Source organism: Capricornis sumatraensis, chromosome 23 (assembly GCF_032405125.1).
Source record: "Capricornis sumatraensis isolate serow.1 chromosome 23, serow.2, whole genome shotgun sequence".
NCBI lineage: Eukaryota > Metazoa > Chordata > Mammalia > Artiodactyla > Bovidae > Capricornis > Capricornis sumatraensis.
In genome coordinates this window covers 17,319,297-17,341,725 of record NC_091091.1, presented here as the reverse complement: position 1 = coordinate 17,341,725, position 22,429 = coordinate 17,319,297, and the positions used below count along the sequence as shown (strand labels likewise).

Here is a 22,429-nt window from a genome sequence, read left to right as displayed (position 1 = left end):
TTGTCTGTCTGGGACGACTACAAAGATTTTGGGGTTTGGACCGAGGTGGCCCTAGGATGTTTTGAGGGCTTAGAAATTGGGAGCAGGTGGTGGGGAGGTGAACGTGGCAATTAGATCATAGTTCTAATACTGGCTATGTTGTTTAATACCCCGGAATTCAGAGCCTTTGGGCAGCTTCTCCAAAGTAGCCAAGTCTGAATACCTGCTCTCCTCTACCCTCTAGTGATTTGGAATTGAGTTACTTTCCCCTTCTCAGCCTCAGTTTCCTCATCTGTAAAATGGAGATAACAACTACCTCACAGTCTGGTTGAGAGGATTTCACGAATTGATGCATGTTAAGTGTTAAGCATAGGGGCTGGGAATGGAACACATCAGCACTTTATAAATGGAAGCTCTCCACCTTGGAGCTTCTAGAGCTGAGAACATTCTAGAATGTCTTGAACCAAATGGAATTCTTAAAGATGTCTCCAAGCCATTTATTATCTATTGTGCACAATGCCCATGGTAGATGATGATGTTTAATCTCAGTTTCCCTTTAAAGTGTCATTTACTCAATAGATACTCATTTGAGGCTTGTAGACACCTACCTCTGGGCAGGATACAGGGTTTCCCATTCTGCCTTTGAGGAGCCCTGTGCTTCAGGGAGACTGGCACACACAGCTGCAGAGGTTTGCCTGGAGGCTGCAGGAGCCTGTGGCCTAAAGCACAGATTTGGCCACACCTGCGGCCCCAGCCTGATGATGGGGATTGGAGCGTCACTGCTGCGGGGAAGGACAGTGTGTGATAATGGTCAGTAGTCAGGCTCTACCTCCCACTGGCTTTCTGCTGTCCAAAGTAGGAGTGGAATTTGTCTCTCACTCACAGGACAGTGTAAGGATTAAAGGAGATAGGTGTGGTGCCTGGCAGGCTGGAAGGCTCCCTGAAGCAGGATGTTGCTCCCTCTGAGGCCAGTGCTGAGGAAATAGCCATACCTGGGGAAGGCTTTGCCTGGGCAGGTGTTCCTGGAAGGCATGTTCTGTGAGGAGAGAAGGGTGTGTCCAGTCAAGGAAAGAAATAATTTGCTGGGGGAGAGGCGGTGAAGTGACTGATGGAAAAGAAGTCAATTTCTCAACACAGGAACAGTTCTGGAAAGGCTCTACGTCAGCCCTTGGGGTCTGGAGACCTCCTCGTGGTTGGCGGTGAGTCACTGCGGCCCAATGCCAGGACCCAGTGTACACAGGAAACACACGCGGTGCTTGGAGAGGCTGGGGGTGCACACTTCCCACTTCCTAACTAGGAGAGGAGGCAGCATGCTGGCAATACAGAAAGCCAAGCTTGTTGAAAACTGGTTTTCATTTCCTGATGGGCCTCCAGGCCCCAGGTGCAGCCCTTCCCATGCCCTCCCTCCTGCTCTCCCGGCAAAAAGCTGGGCCTTGGCCTTGCTCCATGTTGAGAGCCGGGGGGTTATGTGAAAATGGCTGCTGCCCACCCACTCCCTCACCAGCTCCTTCACCTTCCCCTCCTAGGACTGGGACCTGGAAGTCAGCTTGGGAAATGAGGTCCTTCCAAGGAAGCTTTCTGCCTCTCTTGAGGCCCTCTTGGGCTGACAGAGCCCAAGTTGGGAAGGGCTTGAATGACAGGTATTCTCTGTTGACCCAGTGACCTCAGTCTGTGTCACTTATTTGAACAAATGCATTCCAGACCTGCTTGTATTATCAGAAAAACTGTCAGCTGCTCTTGTCCTTGCTGGGGGCGAGGAGCTGAACCAATAATTCAACTTTATTATCAGTGTTGGGAACCTAGGTAGATATTCTGATCTATAAGTGAAGGGAATCTAACCGGAGAGCAAGAAAAGACACTCGGAAGTGTTTTGACCATTTCCTCTTCTATTTGAGTGTCTAGGATGTTCCGGGCACTGTGTGGAGTGCTGCAAAAGGCAGAGAGGGGTGAGCATTGTCAGGGGCCCCCCTGCTCTCAGGGAAGTCTCTCCTCCTTCCTGGGCTTAGAAGGCCTCATGGAACTGGCTGTTTTGACAGCTAGGCCAGCCTCACCCTCCCAAGTCTCCCCTGCTTGTGCATCTGGAAAATTTCCACCCGTCCTTTACTTCTCCACTCCTTCCCGGAAGCCTTTCCTGCCCACTTTCCCCTCCCCCTGCAAGACTAGACTAAGTGCTGGACTTTGTGCTTTCGCAGCCCCCAGCACCTGATCTAAGGGGCACTTATCACCTCGATTGTGTTTGTCCCTTTGTCTGTCACCGCCAGAGCGCAAGGGACCAGGACACCTGATAGGAGGGAGGTGCTCAACAAGTATTTGTTGAGTGAAAGCAGAGATACAATATGAGTGATCCCAAGTAATGGAGCGTAGGTCTCTCCTGGGGGATAAGCATGTTCACAAAAACAAGTATAAGGTAGACCAGGAAGGAGGGTCACAGACAGTTTCCTTGGGGAGTTCAAGATGAGAATAAGCAGGGCGGTGGGGGGCGGCGAGTGTAGGGTGAGGTGGACAGATTTCAAGAGAAAAGTGACTTTTGATTTGGAGCTTAAGGAACTGGGAGTTTTATGATAGGTGAACAGCAGGAGGGTAGCATTCGAAGCAAGCAAATAGCCTAGCTAAGCCCCAGGGGTAGGAATGTGAAAGGGCAGGTGAGTTCTGGTTTGGGTGGGGCTTCTGGGTCCACAGGTGGGTAGAAGGGGCTGTGAGCAAAGCTTGGAGGGCTGGTCGGTGCACATGGATACTGGTCAGCACCTCCTCACAGTGTCTGGCCATCCTCTACAGGTCCTGCGACCCTTGCTAACTGGTCATCTGCATTCCCTACTCGGTGCTCGTCCCTGTTCTGCTGCTTTCTTTCTCCTGAGTCACCTGTCCAGCCCATCCCACGACCCAAACTCTGCAGCCGTGTGTCTTTCTCCTGAGTCACCTGTCCAGCCCATCCCACGACCCCCAACTCTGCAGCCGTGTGTCTTTCTCCTGAGTCACCTGTCCAGCCCATCCCACGACCCCCAATTCTGTAGCCGTGTGTCTTTCTCCTGAGTCACCTGTCCAGCCCATCCCACGACCCCCAACTCTGCAGACATGTGAGCACTTCCTTGTGAAAGGGTTTGACTTTTCACTCCTTTGTAGACTCCCAGCCTGATGTGACATTGGGTCGGTTGCACATGTTTTTAACTAGGAATTCTCTGAACAGCAGAAGGGAGTGAATGAGGGGCAAGGGGCATTTAGGGGAAGCCAGGATCGGTGGGAAGAGAGCTGCATTCAAAGTTAGGGTTCCTGGGCTCTATCTCCTGCCTTGCCATGAGCCTGCTATGTGTCTCTGGGTGAGTCTCTTCCCTTCTCTGACTTCACCATCCATAGACAAAAGATCCAGACAAAGCTGACTTCTTGTTAGTTTTGATCATCTCTGATTAACTAAAAACCCTGTGTGAATTTCAGTTACAAGGAAAGAGAAGAAAAAATACAAAATTTTAAGGAAGGGGGTTTATAATAGACCTGTGCACCTTCATAGTGGAAAAATAAGTGTTTTCCTTTGTTTTTTGAGGGACGACTAATTGGACAAAAATATACAAAATGCCCAAGAGTTTGGAATTATCAACCAAGTTCTTGGGTTTTGTTGAGCATAATTTTGGCTAGGAAGATTTAGGACAGTTGGTCAAGAAAGTGAAGGGGAAGATGGTCTTGGGATTCTCCAGCATTCATCAGTATTTTCTGAGCCTTCCCCAAGAGAGAAGTACTGTTCTCTGACTAGCCTCCAGACTTGGTTGTTAGGAGCTTCTAGAACTGGTGTAAGAGATCTTCAAAGAATTTTTGACTTTAAAAGAAAATCTTTAAAGTCGCTCTAGTGACTTGTAACGTTTTCTGGATCACAAAACTTTTGAGAATCTGAGGTTAGCTGAGTCTAGGCCAGGGGTTTGGGAAGGAGGGTGGCACACACACAATTTTGCCTAATTATCACAGTATAATCTGGGGGAATAATTTTTAAATAAAAGTATTCAGGAAAGTTCTGTGTCCTCAGAGCTTCTGAGAAGCACAAGAACAACACTACAGCCTTAGAGAAAGGAGAGCGGGAAGGGAAACAGGACAGAAAATTTGTGCTTTGGTGAACTCAGAGGGAACAGCCCTTACCACATGGAAACTAGGTGAGTTCCCTGAACTAAGATAAGAAAAAAGGTGTAGGCCTGCCTTGAGCATAGAAATCAGAAATAAAAGGGAAAGCACGTGATACAACTTGCAAGAATGAAAAGGAAATTTAAATGTTAAAACACCTACCTAATAAGGGGAAACATTTTCCTTTGACTCACTGAGAAGGGAAATCTCTAAATATACACAGAGTGTTCAACAATGTACAGGGTGGGGAGAGACGCTGGTTGCAGTTCTTAGAAAAATCACCAGCAGGTATGTATACGTTCAGTAGTCAAGGCCCAGGGAACTAAGACCTGAAGTTTTAATATCCACCCCTAAAAGAGGTGTTAGGAGACAAGTGGAGGATTTCAGTAGAAACCCAGCTCATGCCAGCTGCAGAGCACGGGGTGAGCTAAGGTGGCCTCTTGATCAGCACATCCATCCAGCTATTCGGATATCTCCCTCCAGCAGAGCATAGCCTGGCAGATCAAGCGTGATGGGAGGCATGGGACCCGGAGTCAGAGAGACCAGGGTCCAAATTCTGGCTCTTCACTTCCCAATTCAGACACACTGGGTCTTAGTTGTATAAGATGAGGTAAATATCGACCACTTTATTGAGTTATTATGAGGAGTTCATTTATTGAGTTTATTGAGTTAAATGAGGTTTTCCGGAGATGAGCATGTAATTGGGGCTCATTACGTATTGTGTGATATCGAGGTAACAGGGAAAAGAAAAGTAGTTTATCCTCCTTACTCCATTTCACCTAAGAGAGGAAGATGGGGTTGGAGGAGAGAAGAAAGTAGAAGATGGAAGAATCCTTTTACTGGATTGTTGTCGTTGTTCGGTTGCTCAGTCGTGTCTGGCTCTGAGACCCCGTGGACTGCAGCATGCCAGGCTTCCCTGTCCTTCACTGTCTCCTGGAGTTTGCTCTAACTTATATCCATTGAGTCAGTGATGCCATCCAACCATCTCATCCTCTGTTGCCCCCTTCTCCTCTTGCCTTCAGTCTTTTCCAGCATCAGGGTCTTTTGCAATGAGTCGGGTCTTCACATCAGGTGACCAAAGTATTGGAGCTTCAGCTTCAGCATCAGTCCTTCCAATGAATATTCAGGGTTGATTTCCTTAAGGATGTGCTGGATTACTCACACAAATCCAGAGTTTAGCAGACTTAGAATTTGCACCCTGTACATTAGTGCTTCTTCTTATTCTCTCACCTCGAGTACAAGGGCATCCTCTTGCAAAGTTTTGGTGTCTCCGTACTTGGATACACATTTGGCATCAGTTGTCTCATTGTCTTAGGAAAGAAACAGACCCCGCCACAGACTGTATGAGAAGGTTAAGCATGGAAGTGTAGTGCTGGCATCAGGTTCAAATTACATCAGAGCTTGTCTGTGGACTGATCTGCAAGGAGACTGAGTCTAGGTGGTGAGCAGTTGAACCGATTGGTTATCGTTTGTTTTGTTTGTAAGCTGGGTTCTTTTTCGTAGTACACCCAAGAGAAGGGCTCAGGGGAGGCAGACTATTCTGCAGATCTGCCGAGGTTTCCTAGAGCCAGGAGCCCGAATCACTCAGGTCTCCTTGCCTCCTCTGGCAGAGTCTGCCTGTGGTCCTCAGGAGCTGTGGCTCTTTCTCTGCCATCAGGGCAGCCCCTCACCTCCCACAAAGCCAGAAGGGAACCCTCCAGACACCCTGGAGGCTGCAGTCAGAGCTGCCCTCCACCCCGTCTCCAGTGAGCAGTGAGGAAGTGCTGCTCCTTGTAAACCAGGTCAGCCTGGCCCAGTCTTTGTTCTCAGTTCATGGGATGCATGCACACTAATGACTACATGAGAACTTCAGAGCCAAAGAGGATATTTATGTAAATCATGCCCAAGCCTCTTATATTACTGAGAACGTGAAATCCAAAGAAGTGAAGTATTTTGCTCAAGTGACAATGAATTAGTGTGACAGTCTGTCCTGGAACCCTCCCTTCCAGTCCGGTGTCCCCTGGGAGGCCAGCGTTGGTCACCAGAGAGTTAGGGTCTGAGGAAAGGAGACCGTTTGGAGCGGCTCACCACCTCTGAGACTCGTGACACTCCTAGAAGGGCTCTAGGCCATGTGGAGGTGGGGCTTCTCTGTCCTGCCCACAGCTCCAGGACTTCCTGCTGGCCTCCAGCCTGTGGACATTTTATTTTGGGCTTCAAGGCTTTGGCAAATACCCAGAGCTGGAAGAGAATGCTTAGTAACTCACAGGAGCACCAGGTGCTTTTTTGTGGATCCAGAGGGATTAACAGCCCCCAGAGACCAGTGTCGGGTTTCTGAGGGACTGCTCGCTGTGAACTGGAGGTGGAAGGGCAGCAGGGACACACACAAGGTTGCTCTCTTGGACGAATGAGACACAAGCTCCAGGCCAAGAGGGCCAACTTGTGTGTGTCTGCGCAAACATGGAAGCAAAGCAGTTTCACAATCAGTAGCTATCACCTGCTTACTGTTGATGGGGCTATGCAGGGTGCGCTGGGGTGGAGGGGGTGGTGGTTCTTTTTCTAAACATGTGAAAAACTGGGATGTATTTCCAAGAGTCTGAAATGTCCTTAGCATGAGATAATAGTCCTTTTATCCCTAGCCCTGGCTGAGATTGTGATTAGAACTTTGTCTGCTTTGGGGCTTAAAGAAGGGTGTACACTGAGACCCAGGGAGGGTTTAGAGCAGCACTGGCCAGCAGGAATATAACATCATGTATGTAATTTAAAATTTTCTGGTAGTAAAATGGAGTGAGTGAAATTAATTTTAGTAGTATATTTGACTTATTGACCCAACGTATCTAAAATAGTATCATTTTAATATATAATCAGGATAATTGTTGAGATATTTTAAATTATTTATACTAAGTTTTGAAATAACTTTGTAAAAAAAAAAAAGTCTGAAAGTCAACAGCCTTGAAAATAAAGGGGAAGTCCCTATGGTGGATATCCGTGGTTTCTATCTCCAACAAGGATCCACATGCCATACCCACTCACCCCCTCAAAAACTGGTTTAAATTTCAGCTCTGTGAGATGTTTAGTTTAAATCTCAGGAATGCATTTAAAATAGGGAGAAACTGAATCTTAGCTAACAGGATAAATATTTACCTCACCTTCTTCCTTCATTTATTCCACAGACATTAAGTAGGGAACCAGTCACCTCTAAGGGAGGAGTTCAGTTTGTACTAGATGGTGTGTCCAGATGTGAAGGCTGCAGTGATGATTATCCTCTGGTTTGGCTGTGACCTGAGTCCAAGGAACGTACTAGCTGGGTCAGGATCCCTTTTCAGTACTATTGGATCCTTGAGTTAATGACTGGATGATACCATTACTACACACTGCACCTTTTACACAAAGTATTCAAGGAAAGTTTCAGAAGTGGGAGAAGCTGGGTGTTGCTATCATTCTTACCCCAGCCCTCCCATTACCAGCTAAGAGGGAGGTGGTGTATGGCGATTAGACCCTAGAGTTTCAGTGCCCCATGGCTCTGGCACCTTGTGAAAATCTTCAGACTTCCCTGAACCTTAAACTTTCCTCTTCTGCCCACCCCCGCCTCCCCCCCCCCCAAGTCCAAGGGTGAGTATGAAAGTCAGGTTAGGTAATGGCCCTCTATGTGCTTTGAAAGCAACTTTAAAAAAATTTAAAAGATGCTTTACAAAAGAAAGGGATAGTAAGCTATCAGGTTCTTCATAATATATCTGATTCACCAAACCTCTTTTAAATTAAAGTATGAAATACTTGCTGTGTGGTTGATCCCAGTCATTCCTTTGGGCTTAAAACTGATGCTACAGTGCTTCGGTAAAGAGGAGGTCATGTCAGTAGAGTGCACTACACTTGACCTGAGGTTGGTAGGCCACCAGCTGGAGTTTGGAAATTTTTTTTTATGAGAACTTTTATTTTCATGAGGTGTGATCCAGACCAACCAGTCTTAGCTCAGTGTAGCTAAGGAACCTCAGTGTTAGACACATGAAATGCTCCAGAGCCTTGCTCCCCAAAGTTGTCTGTGGACCAGCAGTATGGGCATCCCCACGTAGAAATGAACACCCCAGACATGTCAGACCAGAATCTGCATTTTAACAGGATCCCAGGGCACTCTGACAGTGCTCTACAGCTTCCCCTGTGGCAGTTATCAATGCAACCTCAGCTTGAACAGCTGCTGGGACCGACAACCGCTTCCTCTCAAGGCAGCCCTTTCTATTGGACAGCTCTCACTTTTAGAAAGTTTTCCCTTCTGTCAAGTCAAAATCTGCCTGTAGAGATCACCCACTCAGGGATGCCACATAGAAGCTCACATCGTAGATGCTTGGGAGTGTCATTGTGTTACACGGAAGCCTTGATCCAGAGGCTGGATGGGCAGTGAGGTCAGCTCCCAGTCATCTGGCAAAGGCCTGCAGGTTCTGAGACATCTAAGGAGCAAACCCCTTGCAGTTCTCTTTTTAATTGAGTTCTGTCTCTTCTCTTAATCCTGCCAGAGACCAGGGAGGCTGGTTTAAGGGACTGAGGTTTGGAGGGGTTTGGAGAACTTGAAGCAGTTTTTCAAAGAACAAGAGTATGGAAGCGATGTCTGGAATGGAAGTTGGCCCCACAGGGCATGCAAGTGGATGGGACATTTACAGCAGAGGGGAATGGGAAGGGATGGTGTGGTGGAGCCGTGTTAGCTCTTGCAGGCTGTATGACATTGAGGAATGCACTAAACCCCTCTGAGCATCAGCTTCTTAGGATTTAAAAGAATATGGGATGATAACCCTGTCTTGCCAGTCTCCAGGGTTTCTGTGGGACTCACTGAATATAATGTCAATGGAGGCAATTAATAATGTGGGAAATGGTTCAAGGATGAAAGAGAAAGTCCAACGAGATAGTAGATGAATCCAGGAGACAGGGCTTCTGCTAACTTGTTGGATGAGCTCAGGGAAAGTCCTCAGTGTCTCTGGGCCTTCCTGGGAAACAAATGGTCACACACTAAAGATCTGAATGCTCTTCTAGAAGGCCCTGGGGTTGCTGTGGCCCATCAGTATTATTGCACGTAACCTGGAGGGTTTCTCCAAAGATGGCTCTTCAAATGTTCAATTAGGGAGACTTTAAGAGTTGGAATTGAATATTCTCTGGGGTAAATAATTCCCAACACTCTTCCAGTGAAGGGTGGCCAGCTCTACTATAGGATTGTTACTTAAAAGACAGGTCTGCTTGGCCTGATTGCACCTCATTTTCATGTCATCATGTAGTACCTGAGCTGGTGAATGAAGAGTGATGGTTTCTACTGCTGTGTCAGGACACACGGTCCTGTTTCTGTGAGCAAGCCCTACTCTATGAGATATCAGAACTCATCGATCTCATACTTAGCTGGAATGTATCATTTACAAGTTTTTCCTGGGAGAACAGCCTTGTTTGATACATCACATACTACCAGGGAGTTTTTCAAAATGTTACTCTCTTGTTTGGTTTTTACAAGTACAAGAAAATGGCATACCTGATAGTTTTATGAGCCTGCTTTGCCAGAGGAGGCTCCCTGTCAACAAAATAACTGGAATGGGCTTTCAGTACATTAGTCCTTTCGTAGATGCTTACCGCTAAGAGTGAGGGGACCGGCGTGCGTGCTCACAGAGGGACACGACTGTCCTTAAGGCAGCCCTTCTGTGTCTCTTCCCTGCCAGTCTGGAGTCCCTGTGTTGTTCATTCTCACCTCACTGCAGCCATGCTCCCAACTGCCCATCTCATTGCCCGGATGCTTGCTTCTAACTCTGTACATTGCGTTTTCTCCTCTGCACCCACCGTGTTGTCATGGAAACTCGGTGGCCATAGGCCACGAGTATCCGGTGTCATCGAGTGTGATGGTGTGGTATGTGTATTTGCTCACACTTTTATTTTTAATCCTTTTCAATGTGACATCTGCTAAAATGTCTCCCTTATAATTTGCTTGGTGATCACAGCCTTCTCATCATTCATTGAGAGCAGGACCTGATCTCACAGAATCTGAAAAGAGCTATGTGGTAAGATGCCTATTGAATATGACTGTAGCTTTTCTAAAGAGAATTCTGACTGATTTCTAGAGTCTAGACTGGAGTAGACTGGTTGACTCACAGAGCCATTATTTTTAAGAATTTTATGGCTATTGTAGTAGAGAGAGCGATGCTAGGCTACCCTCTCCCCTCTCAAAAAAAGGCAGAGGAATTTAGAGACTATTCCTACTCTGCCTACATGTGGGATTAATATTTTAGTGCATGACTGGGGATACATACTTGCATCTCTATCCTGAAATTACTCCATTTGTAACGGTTACTCACTAATTACAGGCCTTTATGCTGCTGCCTTTTTAATTTAATATTCATACTAAATCCCAAATTCTTCTGTATCTTACCTGTTTTTTCCATGCTTTCGCCTGGATCCCTCCTGCACTCCACTACTGGAATATCTATTTTTTTTAAACTGGATCTTCAACTCTGTTGTTTCCTTGGACTTATGTGCTTCGTCTGGAATGTTACATCTCTTCCTCTCTTTCTTTTTTCTTTTTTGTCCCCATGTTGACTGTTTTATGGGGGTTTCTGGATATCTCGGGGCCACCTCACAGGAAGCAGTTTGCAATGAGATCATAAACATTGCCGAAAAATCTGTTCATTACTGCAGCACTGTTTCTCATCCCCTTGACTTTCATCACAAGGTATCCCCTTCTGACAATAAATCATCTTTAATCATTTCTCAGCAACCTCAAGCCCAGCAGCGAAGAGTCGCCCCAGACAGGAGTCAAACCTCCCAGGATTTGTAAGTACACGTGGCGAGCCTCAGTTCTTGCATTGTCCGTAGTCTGTTGGCCTTAGGAAGTGGGTCATTGACTGGCTGTGGGAGCAGCCATTTAGGGAAAGTGAACCCATCACTCCCAGCTTCTCTGAGGGCTTCTAGGTACCGCTGTTTCCCAACAGCCAATGTGAAAATAGGTGGGGGGTGAATCAAGGCAGTCAGGGCCTCTATGGGGAGGGGAGAGGCGGTAAGGAAGTGTGACTGCCATACAGGGCAAAGGGGAGCTGGGCTAACTGGTTTCATTCCTAGTGTCGTGAGAGTACAGAGGAAGCAGTGTTAATCCTGACTGGAGATGAATGAATAGGGTTGATCCATTCCTTAAAAAAGGAGAGTATTGGATATCTCCTATATTCCATGCACAATGGAGTAAGCTCCATCCACAGGGGAAGGGGGTTTGGGAATAAGCATTGAAAGACAAGTTGGATTTGAGAGTAAGAGCAAAGATGTAAAAGTCTTCCTAGCTGAGGAATCCAAATGTACAAAGACCCAGGGTAGGTGTTGTGTTTGGAGAACACCAAGAGACCCCTGTAGCCACAGGATACCGTTCAGGGAGGAAATGGAGGTGAAGTTCAAGGTGCAGGTTAGGACCAGACTGTAGAAGCCAGAATGCAATAGAAATACATTTGGATGTTAGTCTGTATCCACTCAGGAGCCAATGAAGGATTTTAAAATAAGGAACATACTTGGAGTTCCCTGGCTATCCAGTTGTTAGGACTTGGTGCTTCCCTGCCAGGTCACTGGGTTCAATCCCTGGTCAGGGAACTAAGATCTCACAGGCTGCACAGCATGGCCCAAAAATATGTGTGGAACACGTATCTGATTGGATTTCGTTTTGGGGAGATAACTTGGACAATAGAATGGAGGGTGGATTTCAGAGACAAAGGACAAAGATAGTAGTTTGGAGATATGAGTACAGCAAAAAAGTGGTGCGGGGCTGAGCTTGGACAGAGTGGGCACCTTGTGCTTGGAAGTATACAAGATTCCCCAAGGAGAACAGGGGTAAAGCGAGAAGAGAACTGAGGATGGATCCTTGGGGAACCAGCCTTTAAGGCCACAGAGTAGCAGCCAGCAAGGGACACTGAGGCGGAGCAGCAAGAGACACAGGTGAGGGTTTAGGAGTGTTCACTGGTACTGAACAGAGCAAGAAGGGTGTGGTCAGGGGTGCTCCTGCCTCAGAGAGGCCGAGGAGGGTAAGAAATGAGAAACGTCCTCTAGGTGGCAAGTTGGAACAGTTGTTGGTGATCTTTGCAGTGACAGTGTTGGGTGTAGGCAGATACTCTGTTAGAAAAGGGCTGATGAGTCAGTGTGATGCTGAGTGGAAAGAGCTAGGGGATGGGGGGCTAGAGAGTCAGGGAGTAGAACAGGGCAGGGGAGGTGTTTACAGGATGCAGAGGCTCAAGCACTTGAGGAGGAGTTGACAGAATCAAAGATATAAGAGAGAAGATGTAAGTCAAGGAGATAGCCCAGGGGAGGGAGCTTAGCCTGGCCAGGAGCAGGGACCCTTCCTTACACATGGAAACAGGGGCAGGAGGCGAGGAAAATTAAAGTTCTGCTCAGAGTCGGGCACCAGAATTGGCAGAGGAAGTGAGGGAAGGATTCTATAGGACTGTGTCCCTGTTAGCATGGGGCCTGTCCAAAATCAGAGCCCACTAGGGACCCAAGCCGCAAGGTCATGGGACTGTGTGCAGCCAGTCTCCTGCTATCTGGGGTGAGAACAGAGAGGCAGGTAACAGGACTAACCTCGCGGAAATGAGGCAGGCAAGGAAGTCACAACAGTTGAAGGGGCTGAGGCACCGTCAGGAGACCAGTTTGGGCAAGAGACAGCAGGCAAATACAGGAACACTGAAGTGTATTCAGTTACCAAATGGAAGTTCATCAGAGCCACTTCTTCCGCATTAGAGACCTTACTTCTGGCAGACAGATGCATCTACCAAAGTCTCACGATATCTGGATAAATATGGAAAATTAAATTGCCCCTTTGGCTTGCTAGCAGAGGACAACGAACCTCTTGTTTCTGGAAACTGATTCTGCTTATTTCTAATCCCTCTCACCCACACCCTGGAATTCACTGATATCCCCTGAAAGTGGTAGAGGATTGGCTCATTTGGAAGTTTTGTCTGCTACTGTTACGTTTCAAAGTATCAGGTAAATAGAATTGTGAACTGCTAGGTGTTTCTTAGTGAAAGTGTGATAGTCGCTCAGTTGTGTACAATTCTTTGCAACCCTATGGATTATAACCCGCCAGGCTCCTCTGTCCCTGGAATTCTCCAGGCAAGAATACTGGAGTCAGTTGCCATTCCCTTCTACAGGGGAAATTCCTGACCTACAGGGGATCGAACCCACATCTCTTGCACCTCCTGCATTGCAGGAGGATTCTTTACCATCTGAGCCACGAGGGAAGTCCCAGTAGGTGCTTCTTAAGCATTTGTCAAAAGAATAAATGAAAACAAGGCTTTATTTGTTGCCAAAGCAGATATCAATTTCACAAGTAGTCCAGCTTTGTCTGCTGCTGCTAAGTCACTTCAGTTGTGTCTGACTCTGTGCGACCCCATAGACGGCAGCCCACCAGGCTCCCCCGTCCCTGGGATTCTCCAGGCAAGAACACTGGAGTGGGTTGCCATTTCCTTCTCCAATGCATGAAAGTGAAAAGTGAGAGTGAAGTCGCTCAGTCATGTCCCTTAGCGACCCCATGGACTGCAGCCTACCAGGCTCCTGTGTCCATGGGATTTTCCAGGCAAGAGTACTGGAGTGGGGTGCCATTGTCTTCTCTGCCAGCTTTGTCTGGAGCCTGTCAGAACAGCACAGACTACATTGCCTTAGGCCAACTAGCAAGTAAATAAAAATTTTAACCCCAGACAGTACTGGGATAGATATGCCTTCAGGAGTTTTAGAAAAATGGCATCCACATTTCAAAGCAATTAATAAAATATGTGTTGGCATGTAAAGAAACTCAAGGTAGTATTGCTAAACAGTGAGGTAACTGGATATACTTTAAAAAAATTATATATACACATGACAATTGCTTCATGCTCTCCAGTGTATGTGACTAGGATATAATCTCTGTCTCTGGACCTAAGTAACTTCTGATTATCCTTGACAATCTACGCATGTTATCTTGTGTTAAGAACTTGATTAACTTTCAAGGGGGAGCATCTAGATAAAAAAAAAGCTGGGCTAAAGCAACCAGGTGAAACTAAATGAAAGCACCAATCGTGACTCGCTTCTCAGATTCTCCATCCCTCTGAATCTTAATTTACTTATCAATGTTGAATGGATCTCCCCTAATGCTAAGTTATTAGAGAAAGAGCCAATAAAATACTTTTTTCCCCACTGGTGAGTAGGAAACACTACCCAAATGTTGATTTAACTGAAACAGGTTTTTAAAACTCATTTAATGCCGTCAGCATTTGAGTCACCTACTAATCATTTTTTTGAATTTACAGATTTAGCTACCAAGCATTGTATAGCTATATACCACAGAATGATGATGAATTGGAACTCCGAGATGGTGATATTGTTGATGTCATGGAAAAATGTGATGATGGGTGGTTTGTTGGTAAGTGATATCGCGTTTTTCTTATCTGTTGTGTACTGAAGGAAAAACCTGGAGTGATGAGTCACAAAAAGAGCACTGTTCTCTGCACAGAAGGAGAGCCGTCTCAGTCCTATACCACTGTCAGAAATGCTGGGCCACCCAGTATAGGTTTGTTCTCAAATCAGTGTGGATGATAGTAACTATGAACCTGAAGACCAAATATGCCAACATCGACTGCACAGAAGGCCAGTTGCCAGTTGCATTTATTGAGTTCTATTTGTATTTTTTGGGGTGGAGGGGGGCACTGCCTGGCTTGTGGGATCTTAGTTCCCAGACCAGGGCTTGAACCTGGACCCCAGCAATGAAAGAGCCAAATACTAACCACTGGACTGCCAGGGGATTCACTGTTTCTATTTCTGTTGTGCATCTGTCTGTCCTACATTTGGAAATTTTAATTTTTAAAACTCCTGTGGAACAACACAAGAACATGTGCATGTAGGTTTCTGCCATGAAGTGCAAGCATGTACGTAGAGAGTCTGAAGACCTCATTTACTCCAGGCTTCTAGTAACTTTAACCAGAGCAATACCTGATGAATTAAAGGAGTCAACTTTATAGGGTAGAGCAGAGAAAGATCAGAATTTGAGATTCTGTAACAAAATAGATGCTTAATAATACTTTCTTACTGAAGTTCTTTCAACAAACAGCCTGTAAGACAAAAATAGTCCTCTTTTCACAGATTCAAAATCTTTACCATCTCAGTTCCCTGCAGCCTCCCTGACCATTGCCCTGGGGCTTCAGCTGTTCTAAATGGCCTTAGAATCCCAGGGACGGCGGAGCTTGGTGGGCTGCCATCTATGGGGTTGCACAGAGTCAGACACGACTGAAGTGACTTAGCAGCAGCAGCAGCAGCTTTGACACATTCTTTTAGGTATTTTAGTTTGTGCAACAACTCCAACCCAGTGGTAGTGGCTGCTTGAAATGTGTTCAAAGGATTCTGAAGCCCTATCCAAGCCAACTGGGGAAAGGATGCAATGATCAAATTATGCTGTCTGCTGATAAGAGTAATGATGATGCAACATCTGTCTGCTGCCCCACCCTCCAGCTTTAGGGAAAGTCCAGTTTCTAAGACTCTGTGCTCCCAATGTAGAGGGCCCAGGTTTGATCCCTGATTAGGGAACTAGATCCTGCATGCTGCAGCTAAGACCTGGAGCAGTCAAATAAATTAATTTTTAAAAGTTGATTACTTGAAAAAAAATTCCAAGGGAAGGAGCTCGATTAGGGGCCCAGCAACAGTCCAGGAAGGGCTTTGTGGTAGCTCAATGTTCTGGAATCCTAGATGAGGTTGGTAGCAAAGACGTGGAGTCAATTTGGGGCATAGGCACGGGCTTAGGAGAGACATTTCCTTTCACTGTGTGCTCATATCAGAGGACTTTCAGAAATGCCACAGTTTCTATGTCTAAGTCCCCCTAACCTTGATGAGTTGGATAGCTGTGTTCATTCTTCCAGAAAAGAGAAGTCCTGGAAGAGCCATGGGCCGGGAGTCTGAAGCCCTGGGTTTAAAGTCTGCCTCTCAGAGTTTGGGCTTCCTCATCTGAAAAAAATGGGAGTGTTAAATAAATGTCTTGCTTATCACCCAGCTATTCTGCAGCCTAAACGAGATAAGAAAGGGCAAAGTGATTTAGAAACCTATGTCCTTCTACAAGCTTTGGGATTGTTTTCAAGGACTCTCTCTCTGAACTCAGTTCTGAGTCAGCCTTCTCATTGTGTCTGTGTTTTTTTGTTTTTAATAGGTACTTCAAGAAGGACAAGGCAGTTTGGTACTTTCCCAGGCAACTATGTAAAGCCTTTGTATCTATAAGAAGACTGAAAACCACAGAGATGATTTTTATTGGAGGACGAAGCATAATTCATGAATTGGTCTCTATTTAAATGTTGAGTCAGTAGGAAAACTAATGCAGTGGATAAAGTAAGAAGCAAAAGAGGACAGAGAAGTGTTGTATTTAAAACCTGAGCCTGTCGAAGCTTACTGCGTGTATCGGACAGGGCTGAACCATGCAAAAAAGAAATGAAGCAAGTCGGTATTTACTTAGCTGCTTCTGGGAGCCATGCCAGCCCTGCCCTCCTCTTCCCAGCTTGGGTAACCTGACTGGCAGCATGGTCCCAGAGAGCAGTTAAGCCAGAACTGCCTCATGCTGCTTCAGGCTTGACAAGCTTTGGCTCAAAAGGGTCATTTAGCCTGCAGGTGCTCTCGGAGCACCAGGCAGATCCCCAGCCATCCTCTAAGGTTCCACACAGACTCCCCCAGTTGCCCTGGAGCCTCCTGGTCCCCTAACATTGCTACAGATCAGTTGGGGCCACCGAGGCAATCCCTAAACAGTCATGGAGACCCCAAACAACCCAAGGCCAAGTCCACCACTGGAGGTAGGTGGGGAAGTAGAGGTCAAAGTAGGCGCCCCATGCACTCAGCATGCATGCAGCTTTACCATTGACACCCCTGATGTTCAGACAGAAAAGCACACAAGGCTTGCCCCCGGAGCAGGGTGGTCAGGCAGATAGTTCCATTTGTATTTCCAGGTGATTAAGGCGAGAAGCCTGTAGCTCTTGAGGTCCCCTGCCATATGGCTCCTTCCATATCACTGGCTTGTATAAGCAGTCACTTTCAGGGCAGCATAGTGTCATTTACAGAATGCCATTTCTACCCTTGCTTTTCTGGATTGTTTTAGGCCAGGACAGTTGGGGGTTGATAGGCTTATTCTTAGAACAAGGGATGGTGTTCAGTGACTCAATGTAATACACACTGACGTATACTGGATGCCTGGGGCCACCAACGAGCAAGGCGTGCTCCAGGCCTTAGAAAGGGTTCACCACGTCTCCATTTTCACCATGTCTCCCCCGAGGAGCCCAAGGACCCACAGAATGTAGGAATCCAGGGTTCTGAATCCTGACACACCCTGTGAGGCTTCTCTTTAGAAGGTGCAGCTGCAGTGGCCCTACATTTGAGGCTGTAATTCTGCTACTTTCAGGAGGCCTGTCTTTTGTAGAGGGGCCAGAGCCAAGGAGGGAGGCCTCTGTGATGCCTAGGGTGTACAGTCACAACTTTATCCAATTCAAGGATGTTTATCGACCTCTGTTAGACACCTTGGAGAGAAAAAGATAGAAATGACCCATTTTCCTGCCTGCTGGGAACTCAGAGGTGATTGGAGAGACAGACACACAAAAATACTGAATCAAGAGAGACTGCGATATGTGCTAAGAAGGGTGTGAGAGGAAGAGATGAATTTTCTCGGTAGGGATCCTAGAAAGCATTGTCATATTTCTGTCTCCATTAGCTCACTTTTGAACAACTAGGATGCTGGAAGAACCTTTGTCCGAGGGTAGTTTGTGGCTGGAAATATTCAGACCTGCTTCCAGGGTCTTTTAACTCTGATCCTCCCCACAAATCCACAGGAGAAGCAGTTCCAGGTTGGTAGGGTTGTGTACAGGACTCCTGGCTCTCCGCAGGTAGCTCAGAATTGGCCTGAGGTCCCAAAGTCTGGAATCTTTCCAAGTGGGCAAAGTTCATCTTCAGTGCCTCAGCTTCTGTCTCCACTACTCATCTTAGAACCTCTGATCAGCTGACTACCCTTCAGACAGCCACAGTATCCTCACTCCCTCTCCTTCAAATCCTGCTCTCAGGAAAGCAACTGCCACTGACTTCTTCACACTGAAGTGTAAATGACAGATGAGAAGAATGTGTTACTTCTTCCCAGAAACATTGGTTTTTAACTAGAACAGATCACAGAGCCTTAATTCCAAGGGGAAAGGCTGTGGAAGCAGTGGTGGAGGGTGGGGCTGGGGAGTGCAGGTAAGGGTGGATGAGCTTCCTGTGTAGAAAGGGACTTCTTGCTATTCCTTAAGTAAGACTCATTGCTTTGGAAGGTCCACCTCACCATGCAAGGGCACTCTGTTTCTGTCCTCCCCCTTCGAATATAGAGCCCGTGCATATCCACATACACTTTGCACAGCAGCGTTTCACATGTTTTGGAATGTAATTCTTATATTGGCTAATGTGTTTCCTAGTCTTTCTTAGATGCAAACCATAACACAACCTTATCTGTTTTTTGAGGGGGTGCTTACTAAGTAGCTTATTAATTTTGAACACCTCTTTAAATACAGCTAGAAAATAAACCAATTTGTAAAGCCACATTTGCATATGACGCCAGCCTCCCAACTTTGTATATCTCCGGAATCCCAGGTATGCCTCACCAGTTTGCCCATCTTTAATAAACTCATCTGTTAAAATCTGCATCAAACTTCAGCTGCCTACATACGACAAAACAAGGAACAAAGGGTTCCAACTGCTCCTTTGTCTTCACACATTTAGTAATACAAAATACCTATTTTTATGCTGAGATATTTATACAGGTTTATTAATCGCAAGTGTAACTAACTGGCGGCATGCCCTGCAACACATTTTAATAGCTTAGCCATGCTTCTGGGTAAAAGCAAGCCCCACACTACTTACCTTTTGCAGTCTCTCTGGGATCAGTAAGAGAAAAAAATCACATGCTTAAGAAGTGGGACTGTAAATATGTACATTTAACTTTGTATAGCCCATGTACCTACTTTGTATAGAAAAATAATTTTAAAAATCTGAACTGAAGGGGAGGGGGGGTATAATAAGGAAGTCATGAAGTTTTTTGCATATTTAAATGAAGGAATTCCAAAAAACTTACCTGCAGATTTTTGGCACAAAAATACCATTGTAAAGTGTTATAATTTTAAATAATCATTCTTTCTGGGAGAGAAAGTAACTGTTTTCTCAGTTATAGTGATTTTTTCTTATTTTTGATTTTTTTTTTTAGCAGTCCTATTTATCTGCAGTAGTATTAAGTCCTATTGCTAGGTTACTACAAAAAAGATTATATTCTGAAAGAAAAATAACTGACATTATATATAACCAATTAATTTAAAGTATTGCCATTTAAATTACACACCAAGAGCATGTACCATGCAGACACAGATTTTTCTGTTCATCTATTTTTCTTTATGCAGTGGATCAATTTGACAAATAGATGTTGAATTACTACATTGGCTGTACATAATATTTAATAAACTTCATTCAAAATTGTGTGGCATATGCATATTCTTACCATTTATTGTTTCTTCCCTTCCCTTTCAAGTTTCTCAAATGAAGCTTATATTCACTGCTTCAAAGGTGCACACTCATACCTGGCTTCCCCCGCGAAGGCAGTAAAGAATCTGCCTGCAATGCAGGAGACCTGGGTTTGATCCCTGGGTTGGGAAGATTCCCCTGGAGAAGGGAAAGGCTACCCACTCCAGTATTCTGGCCTGGAGAATTCCATGAACTGTATAGTCCATGGGGTCGCAAAGGGTCAGACACAACTGAGCAACTTTCATTTTCACTCCCCCTCTGAAGACACCACTTATTCTACTCTTAAGAGGCTAAAACTCCATTTTGCCATTCTTTATAAAATTTTGTTCTGATCATAAAAGTAATACACATGTCTTTAAAAGCACAGTTCAGTTCAGTCGCTGTCATGTCCAACTCTTTTGTGACCCCATGAACCGCAGCACGCCAGGCCTCCCTGTCCATCACCAACTCCCGGAGTTCACTCAGACTCACATCCACTGAGTCAGTAATGCCACCCAGCCATCTCATCCTCTGTTGTCCCCTTCTTCTTGCCCCCAATCCCTCCCAGCATCAGGGTCTTTTCAAATGAGTCAGCTCTTCTCATTAGGTGGTCAAAGTATTGGAGTTTCAGCTTCAACATTAGTCCCTCCAGTGAACACCCAGGACTGATCTCCTTGAGAATGGACTGGTTGGCTCTCCTTGCAGTCTAAGGGACTCTCAACAGTCCTCTTCAACACCACAGTTCAAAAGCATCAATTCTTCGGTGCTCAGCCTTCTTTATAGTCCAAATCTCACATCCATGCATGACTGCTGGAAAACCATAGCCTTGACTAGACCTTTGTTGGTAAAATAATGTCTGCTTTTTAATATGCTGTCTAGGTTGGTCACAACTTTCCTTCCAAGGAGCAAGTGTCTTTTAATTTTATGGCTGCAGTCACCATCTGCAGTGATTTTGGAGCCCAGAAAAATAAAGTCAGCCACTGTGTCCACTGTTTCCCCATCTATGTGCCATGAAGTGATGGGATTGGATGCCATGATCTTAGTTTTCTGAATGTTGAGCTTTAAGCCAACTTTTTCACTCTGCACTTTCACTTTCATCAAGAGGCTCTTTAGTTCTTCCTCACTTTCTGCCATAAGGGTGGTGTCATCTGCATATCTGAGGTGATTGATATTTCTCCTGGCAATCTTGATTCCAGGTTGTGCTTCCTCCAGCCCAGCGTTTCTCATGATGTACCCTGCATATAAGTTAAATAAGCAGGGTGACAATATACAGCCTTGATGTGTACTCCCTTTCCTATTTGGAACCAGTCTGTTGTTCCATGTCCACTTCTGTTGCTTGCATACAGCTTTCTCAAGAGGCAGGTCAGGTGGTCTGGTATTCCCATCTCTTGAAGAATTTTCCACAGTTTCTTGTGATCCACACAGTCAAAGGCTTTAGCTTAGTCAATAAAGCAGAAATAGATGTTTTTCTTGAACTCTCTTGCTTTTTCCATGATCCGGCAAATGCTGGCAATTTGATGTCTGGTTCCTCTGCCTTTCCTAAAACCAGCTTGAACATCTGGAAGTTCACGGTTCATGTATTGCTGAAGCCTGGCTTGGAGAATTTCGAGCATTACTTTACTAGCATGTGAGATGAGTGCAATTGTGCGGTAGTTTGAGCATTCTTTGGCATTGCCTTTCTTTGGAATTGGAGTGAAAACTGACCTTTTCCAGTCCTGTGGCCACTGCTGAGTTTTCCAAACTTGCTGGCATATTGAGTGCAGCACTTTCACAGCATCATCTTTCAGGATTTGAAACAGCTCAAACTGGAATTCCATCACCTCCACTAGCTTTGTTCGTAGTGACGCTTCCTAAGGCCCTCTTGGCTTCACATTCCAGGATGTCTGGCTCTATCTCCATAGTCCAAGCCATCTTCTCACCTGGGTCATTGCAATCCAATCACTTTCCAGCTGGTCCTCTCCCTGGTTCTACCCCTGACCCCTCTTAGTCTGAACAGAACAACCAGTGTGATTCCTCTAGTGGCTGCTCCTCTCAAGAGTGGTGCAATGGCCTCGAGTCCAGTGGACACTGACCTGCCCTTCCTTACCTTTGACTTTCTCATTGTTCCTTCCAGCCACAGAAGTCCTTCTGGCTTCAATCTCATCAAGCATGCTTCAATTTTAGTGTCTTATAGATGTTGTCCCCTGGGCCTGAAAGACCCTTCCCCAAGAGCTGCATGGCTTCCTTCATCCCTTTAGGTCCATGTGTTGCCTTCTCAGGGAGGCTTTCTCTGGCCACTTGATATACAACAGAACCCTCCTGTCTCCACCCCAGCATTCTATTCCCCTATTGTTTTCCTCTATGCTTCTCCAAACATTGATCACCATCTGCTTTTTGTTTTCACAATCAATTGTATACAAGTCCACAAGGGTGATGATTCTGTTTCACTATTACATGCCCAGCACCAAGAAGAGCATCTAAGTAGCTGGCACTCAGTCACTCAATCCTTTGAACAAATGAATTGATAAATGAACCCCTCTAGCCCAGAGAGCTCAGAATATTGACACTAATTGTGTAAGCAGGAGACCATCATCATGTCACTTTCTAACAGCAGCAAAAATAGAAATTAATCTTTTTCAATATTCTGGGCTCATGCACACATAGAAAGTGAAAGCTCTCTGTTATTAAAGTCACCTCCCCACAGATCACCTAATTATCCAATGTAGGATCCTCCAAGCTTTTTGCTTTGTGCATATTGATCCCTGGGTCAGGATGATCCCCTGGAGGAGGGCATGGCAAGCAACTGCAGTGTTCTTGCCTAGAGAATCCCATGGACAGAGGAGCCTGGTGGGCTACAGTCCATAGTTATCACAAAGAGTCGGACGTGACTGAAGTG

General features: G+C 45.8%; 1 protein-coding gene across 1 annotated transcript in view; it reads left to right on the top strand.

The window, feature by feature from the left end:
- Positions 1-19,481, top strand: part of SORBS1 (sorbin and SH3 domain containing 1) — a 171,290-nt gene extending 151,809 nt beyond the window's left edge. The window contains exons 26-28 of the mRNA XM_068961240.1: positions 10,658-10,848; positions 14,328-14,440; positions 16,211-19,481. Of these exons, the coding sequence (XP_068817341.1) occupies positions 10,658-10,848; positions 14,328-14,440; positions 16,211-16,278 (372 nt within the window). The 3' untranslated portion in view covers positions 16,279-19,481. The remainder of the gene's footprint in view (positions 1-10,657; positions 10,849-14,327; positions 14,441-16,210) is intronic.
- The last annotated feature ends 2,948 nt before the right edge of the window (positions 19,482-22,429 follow it).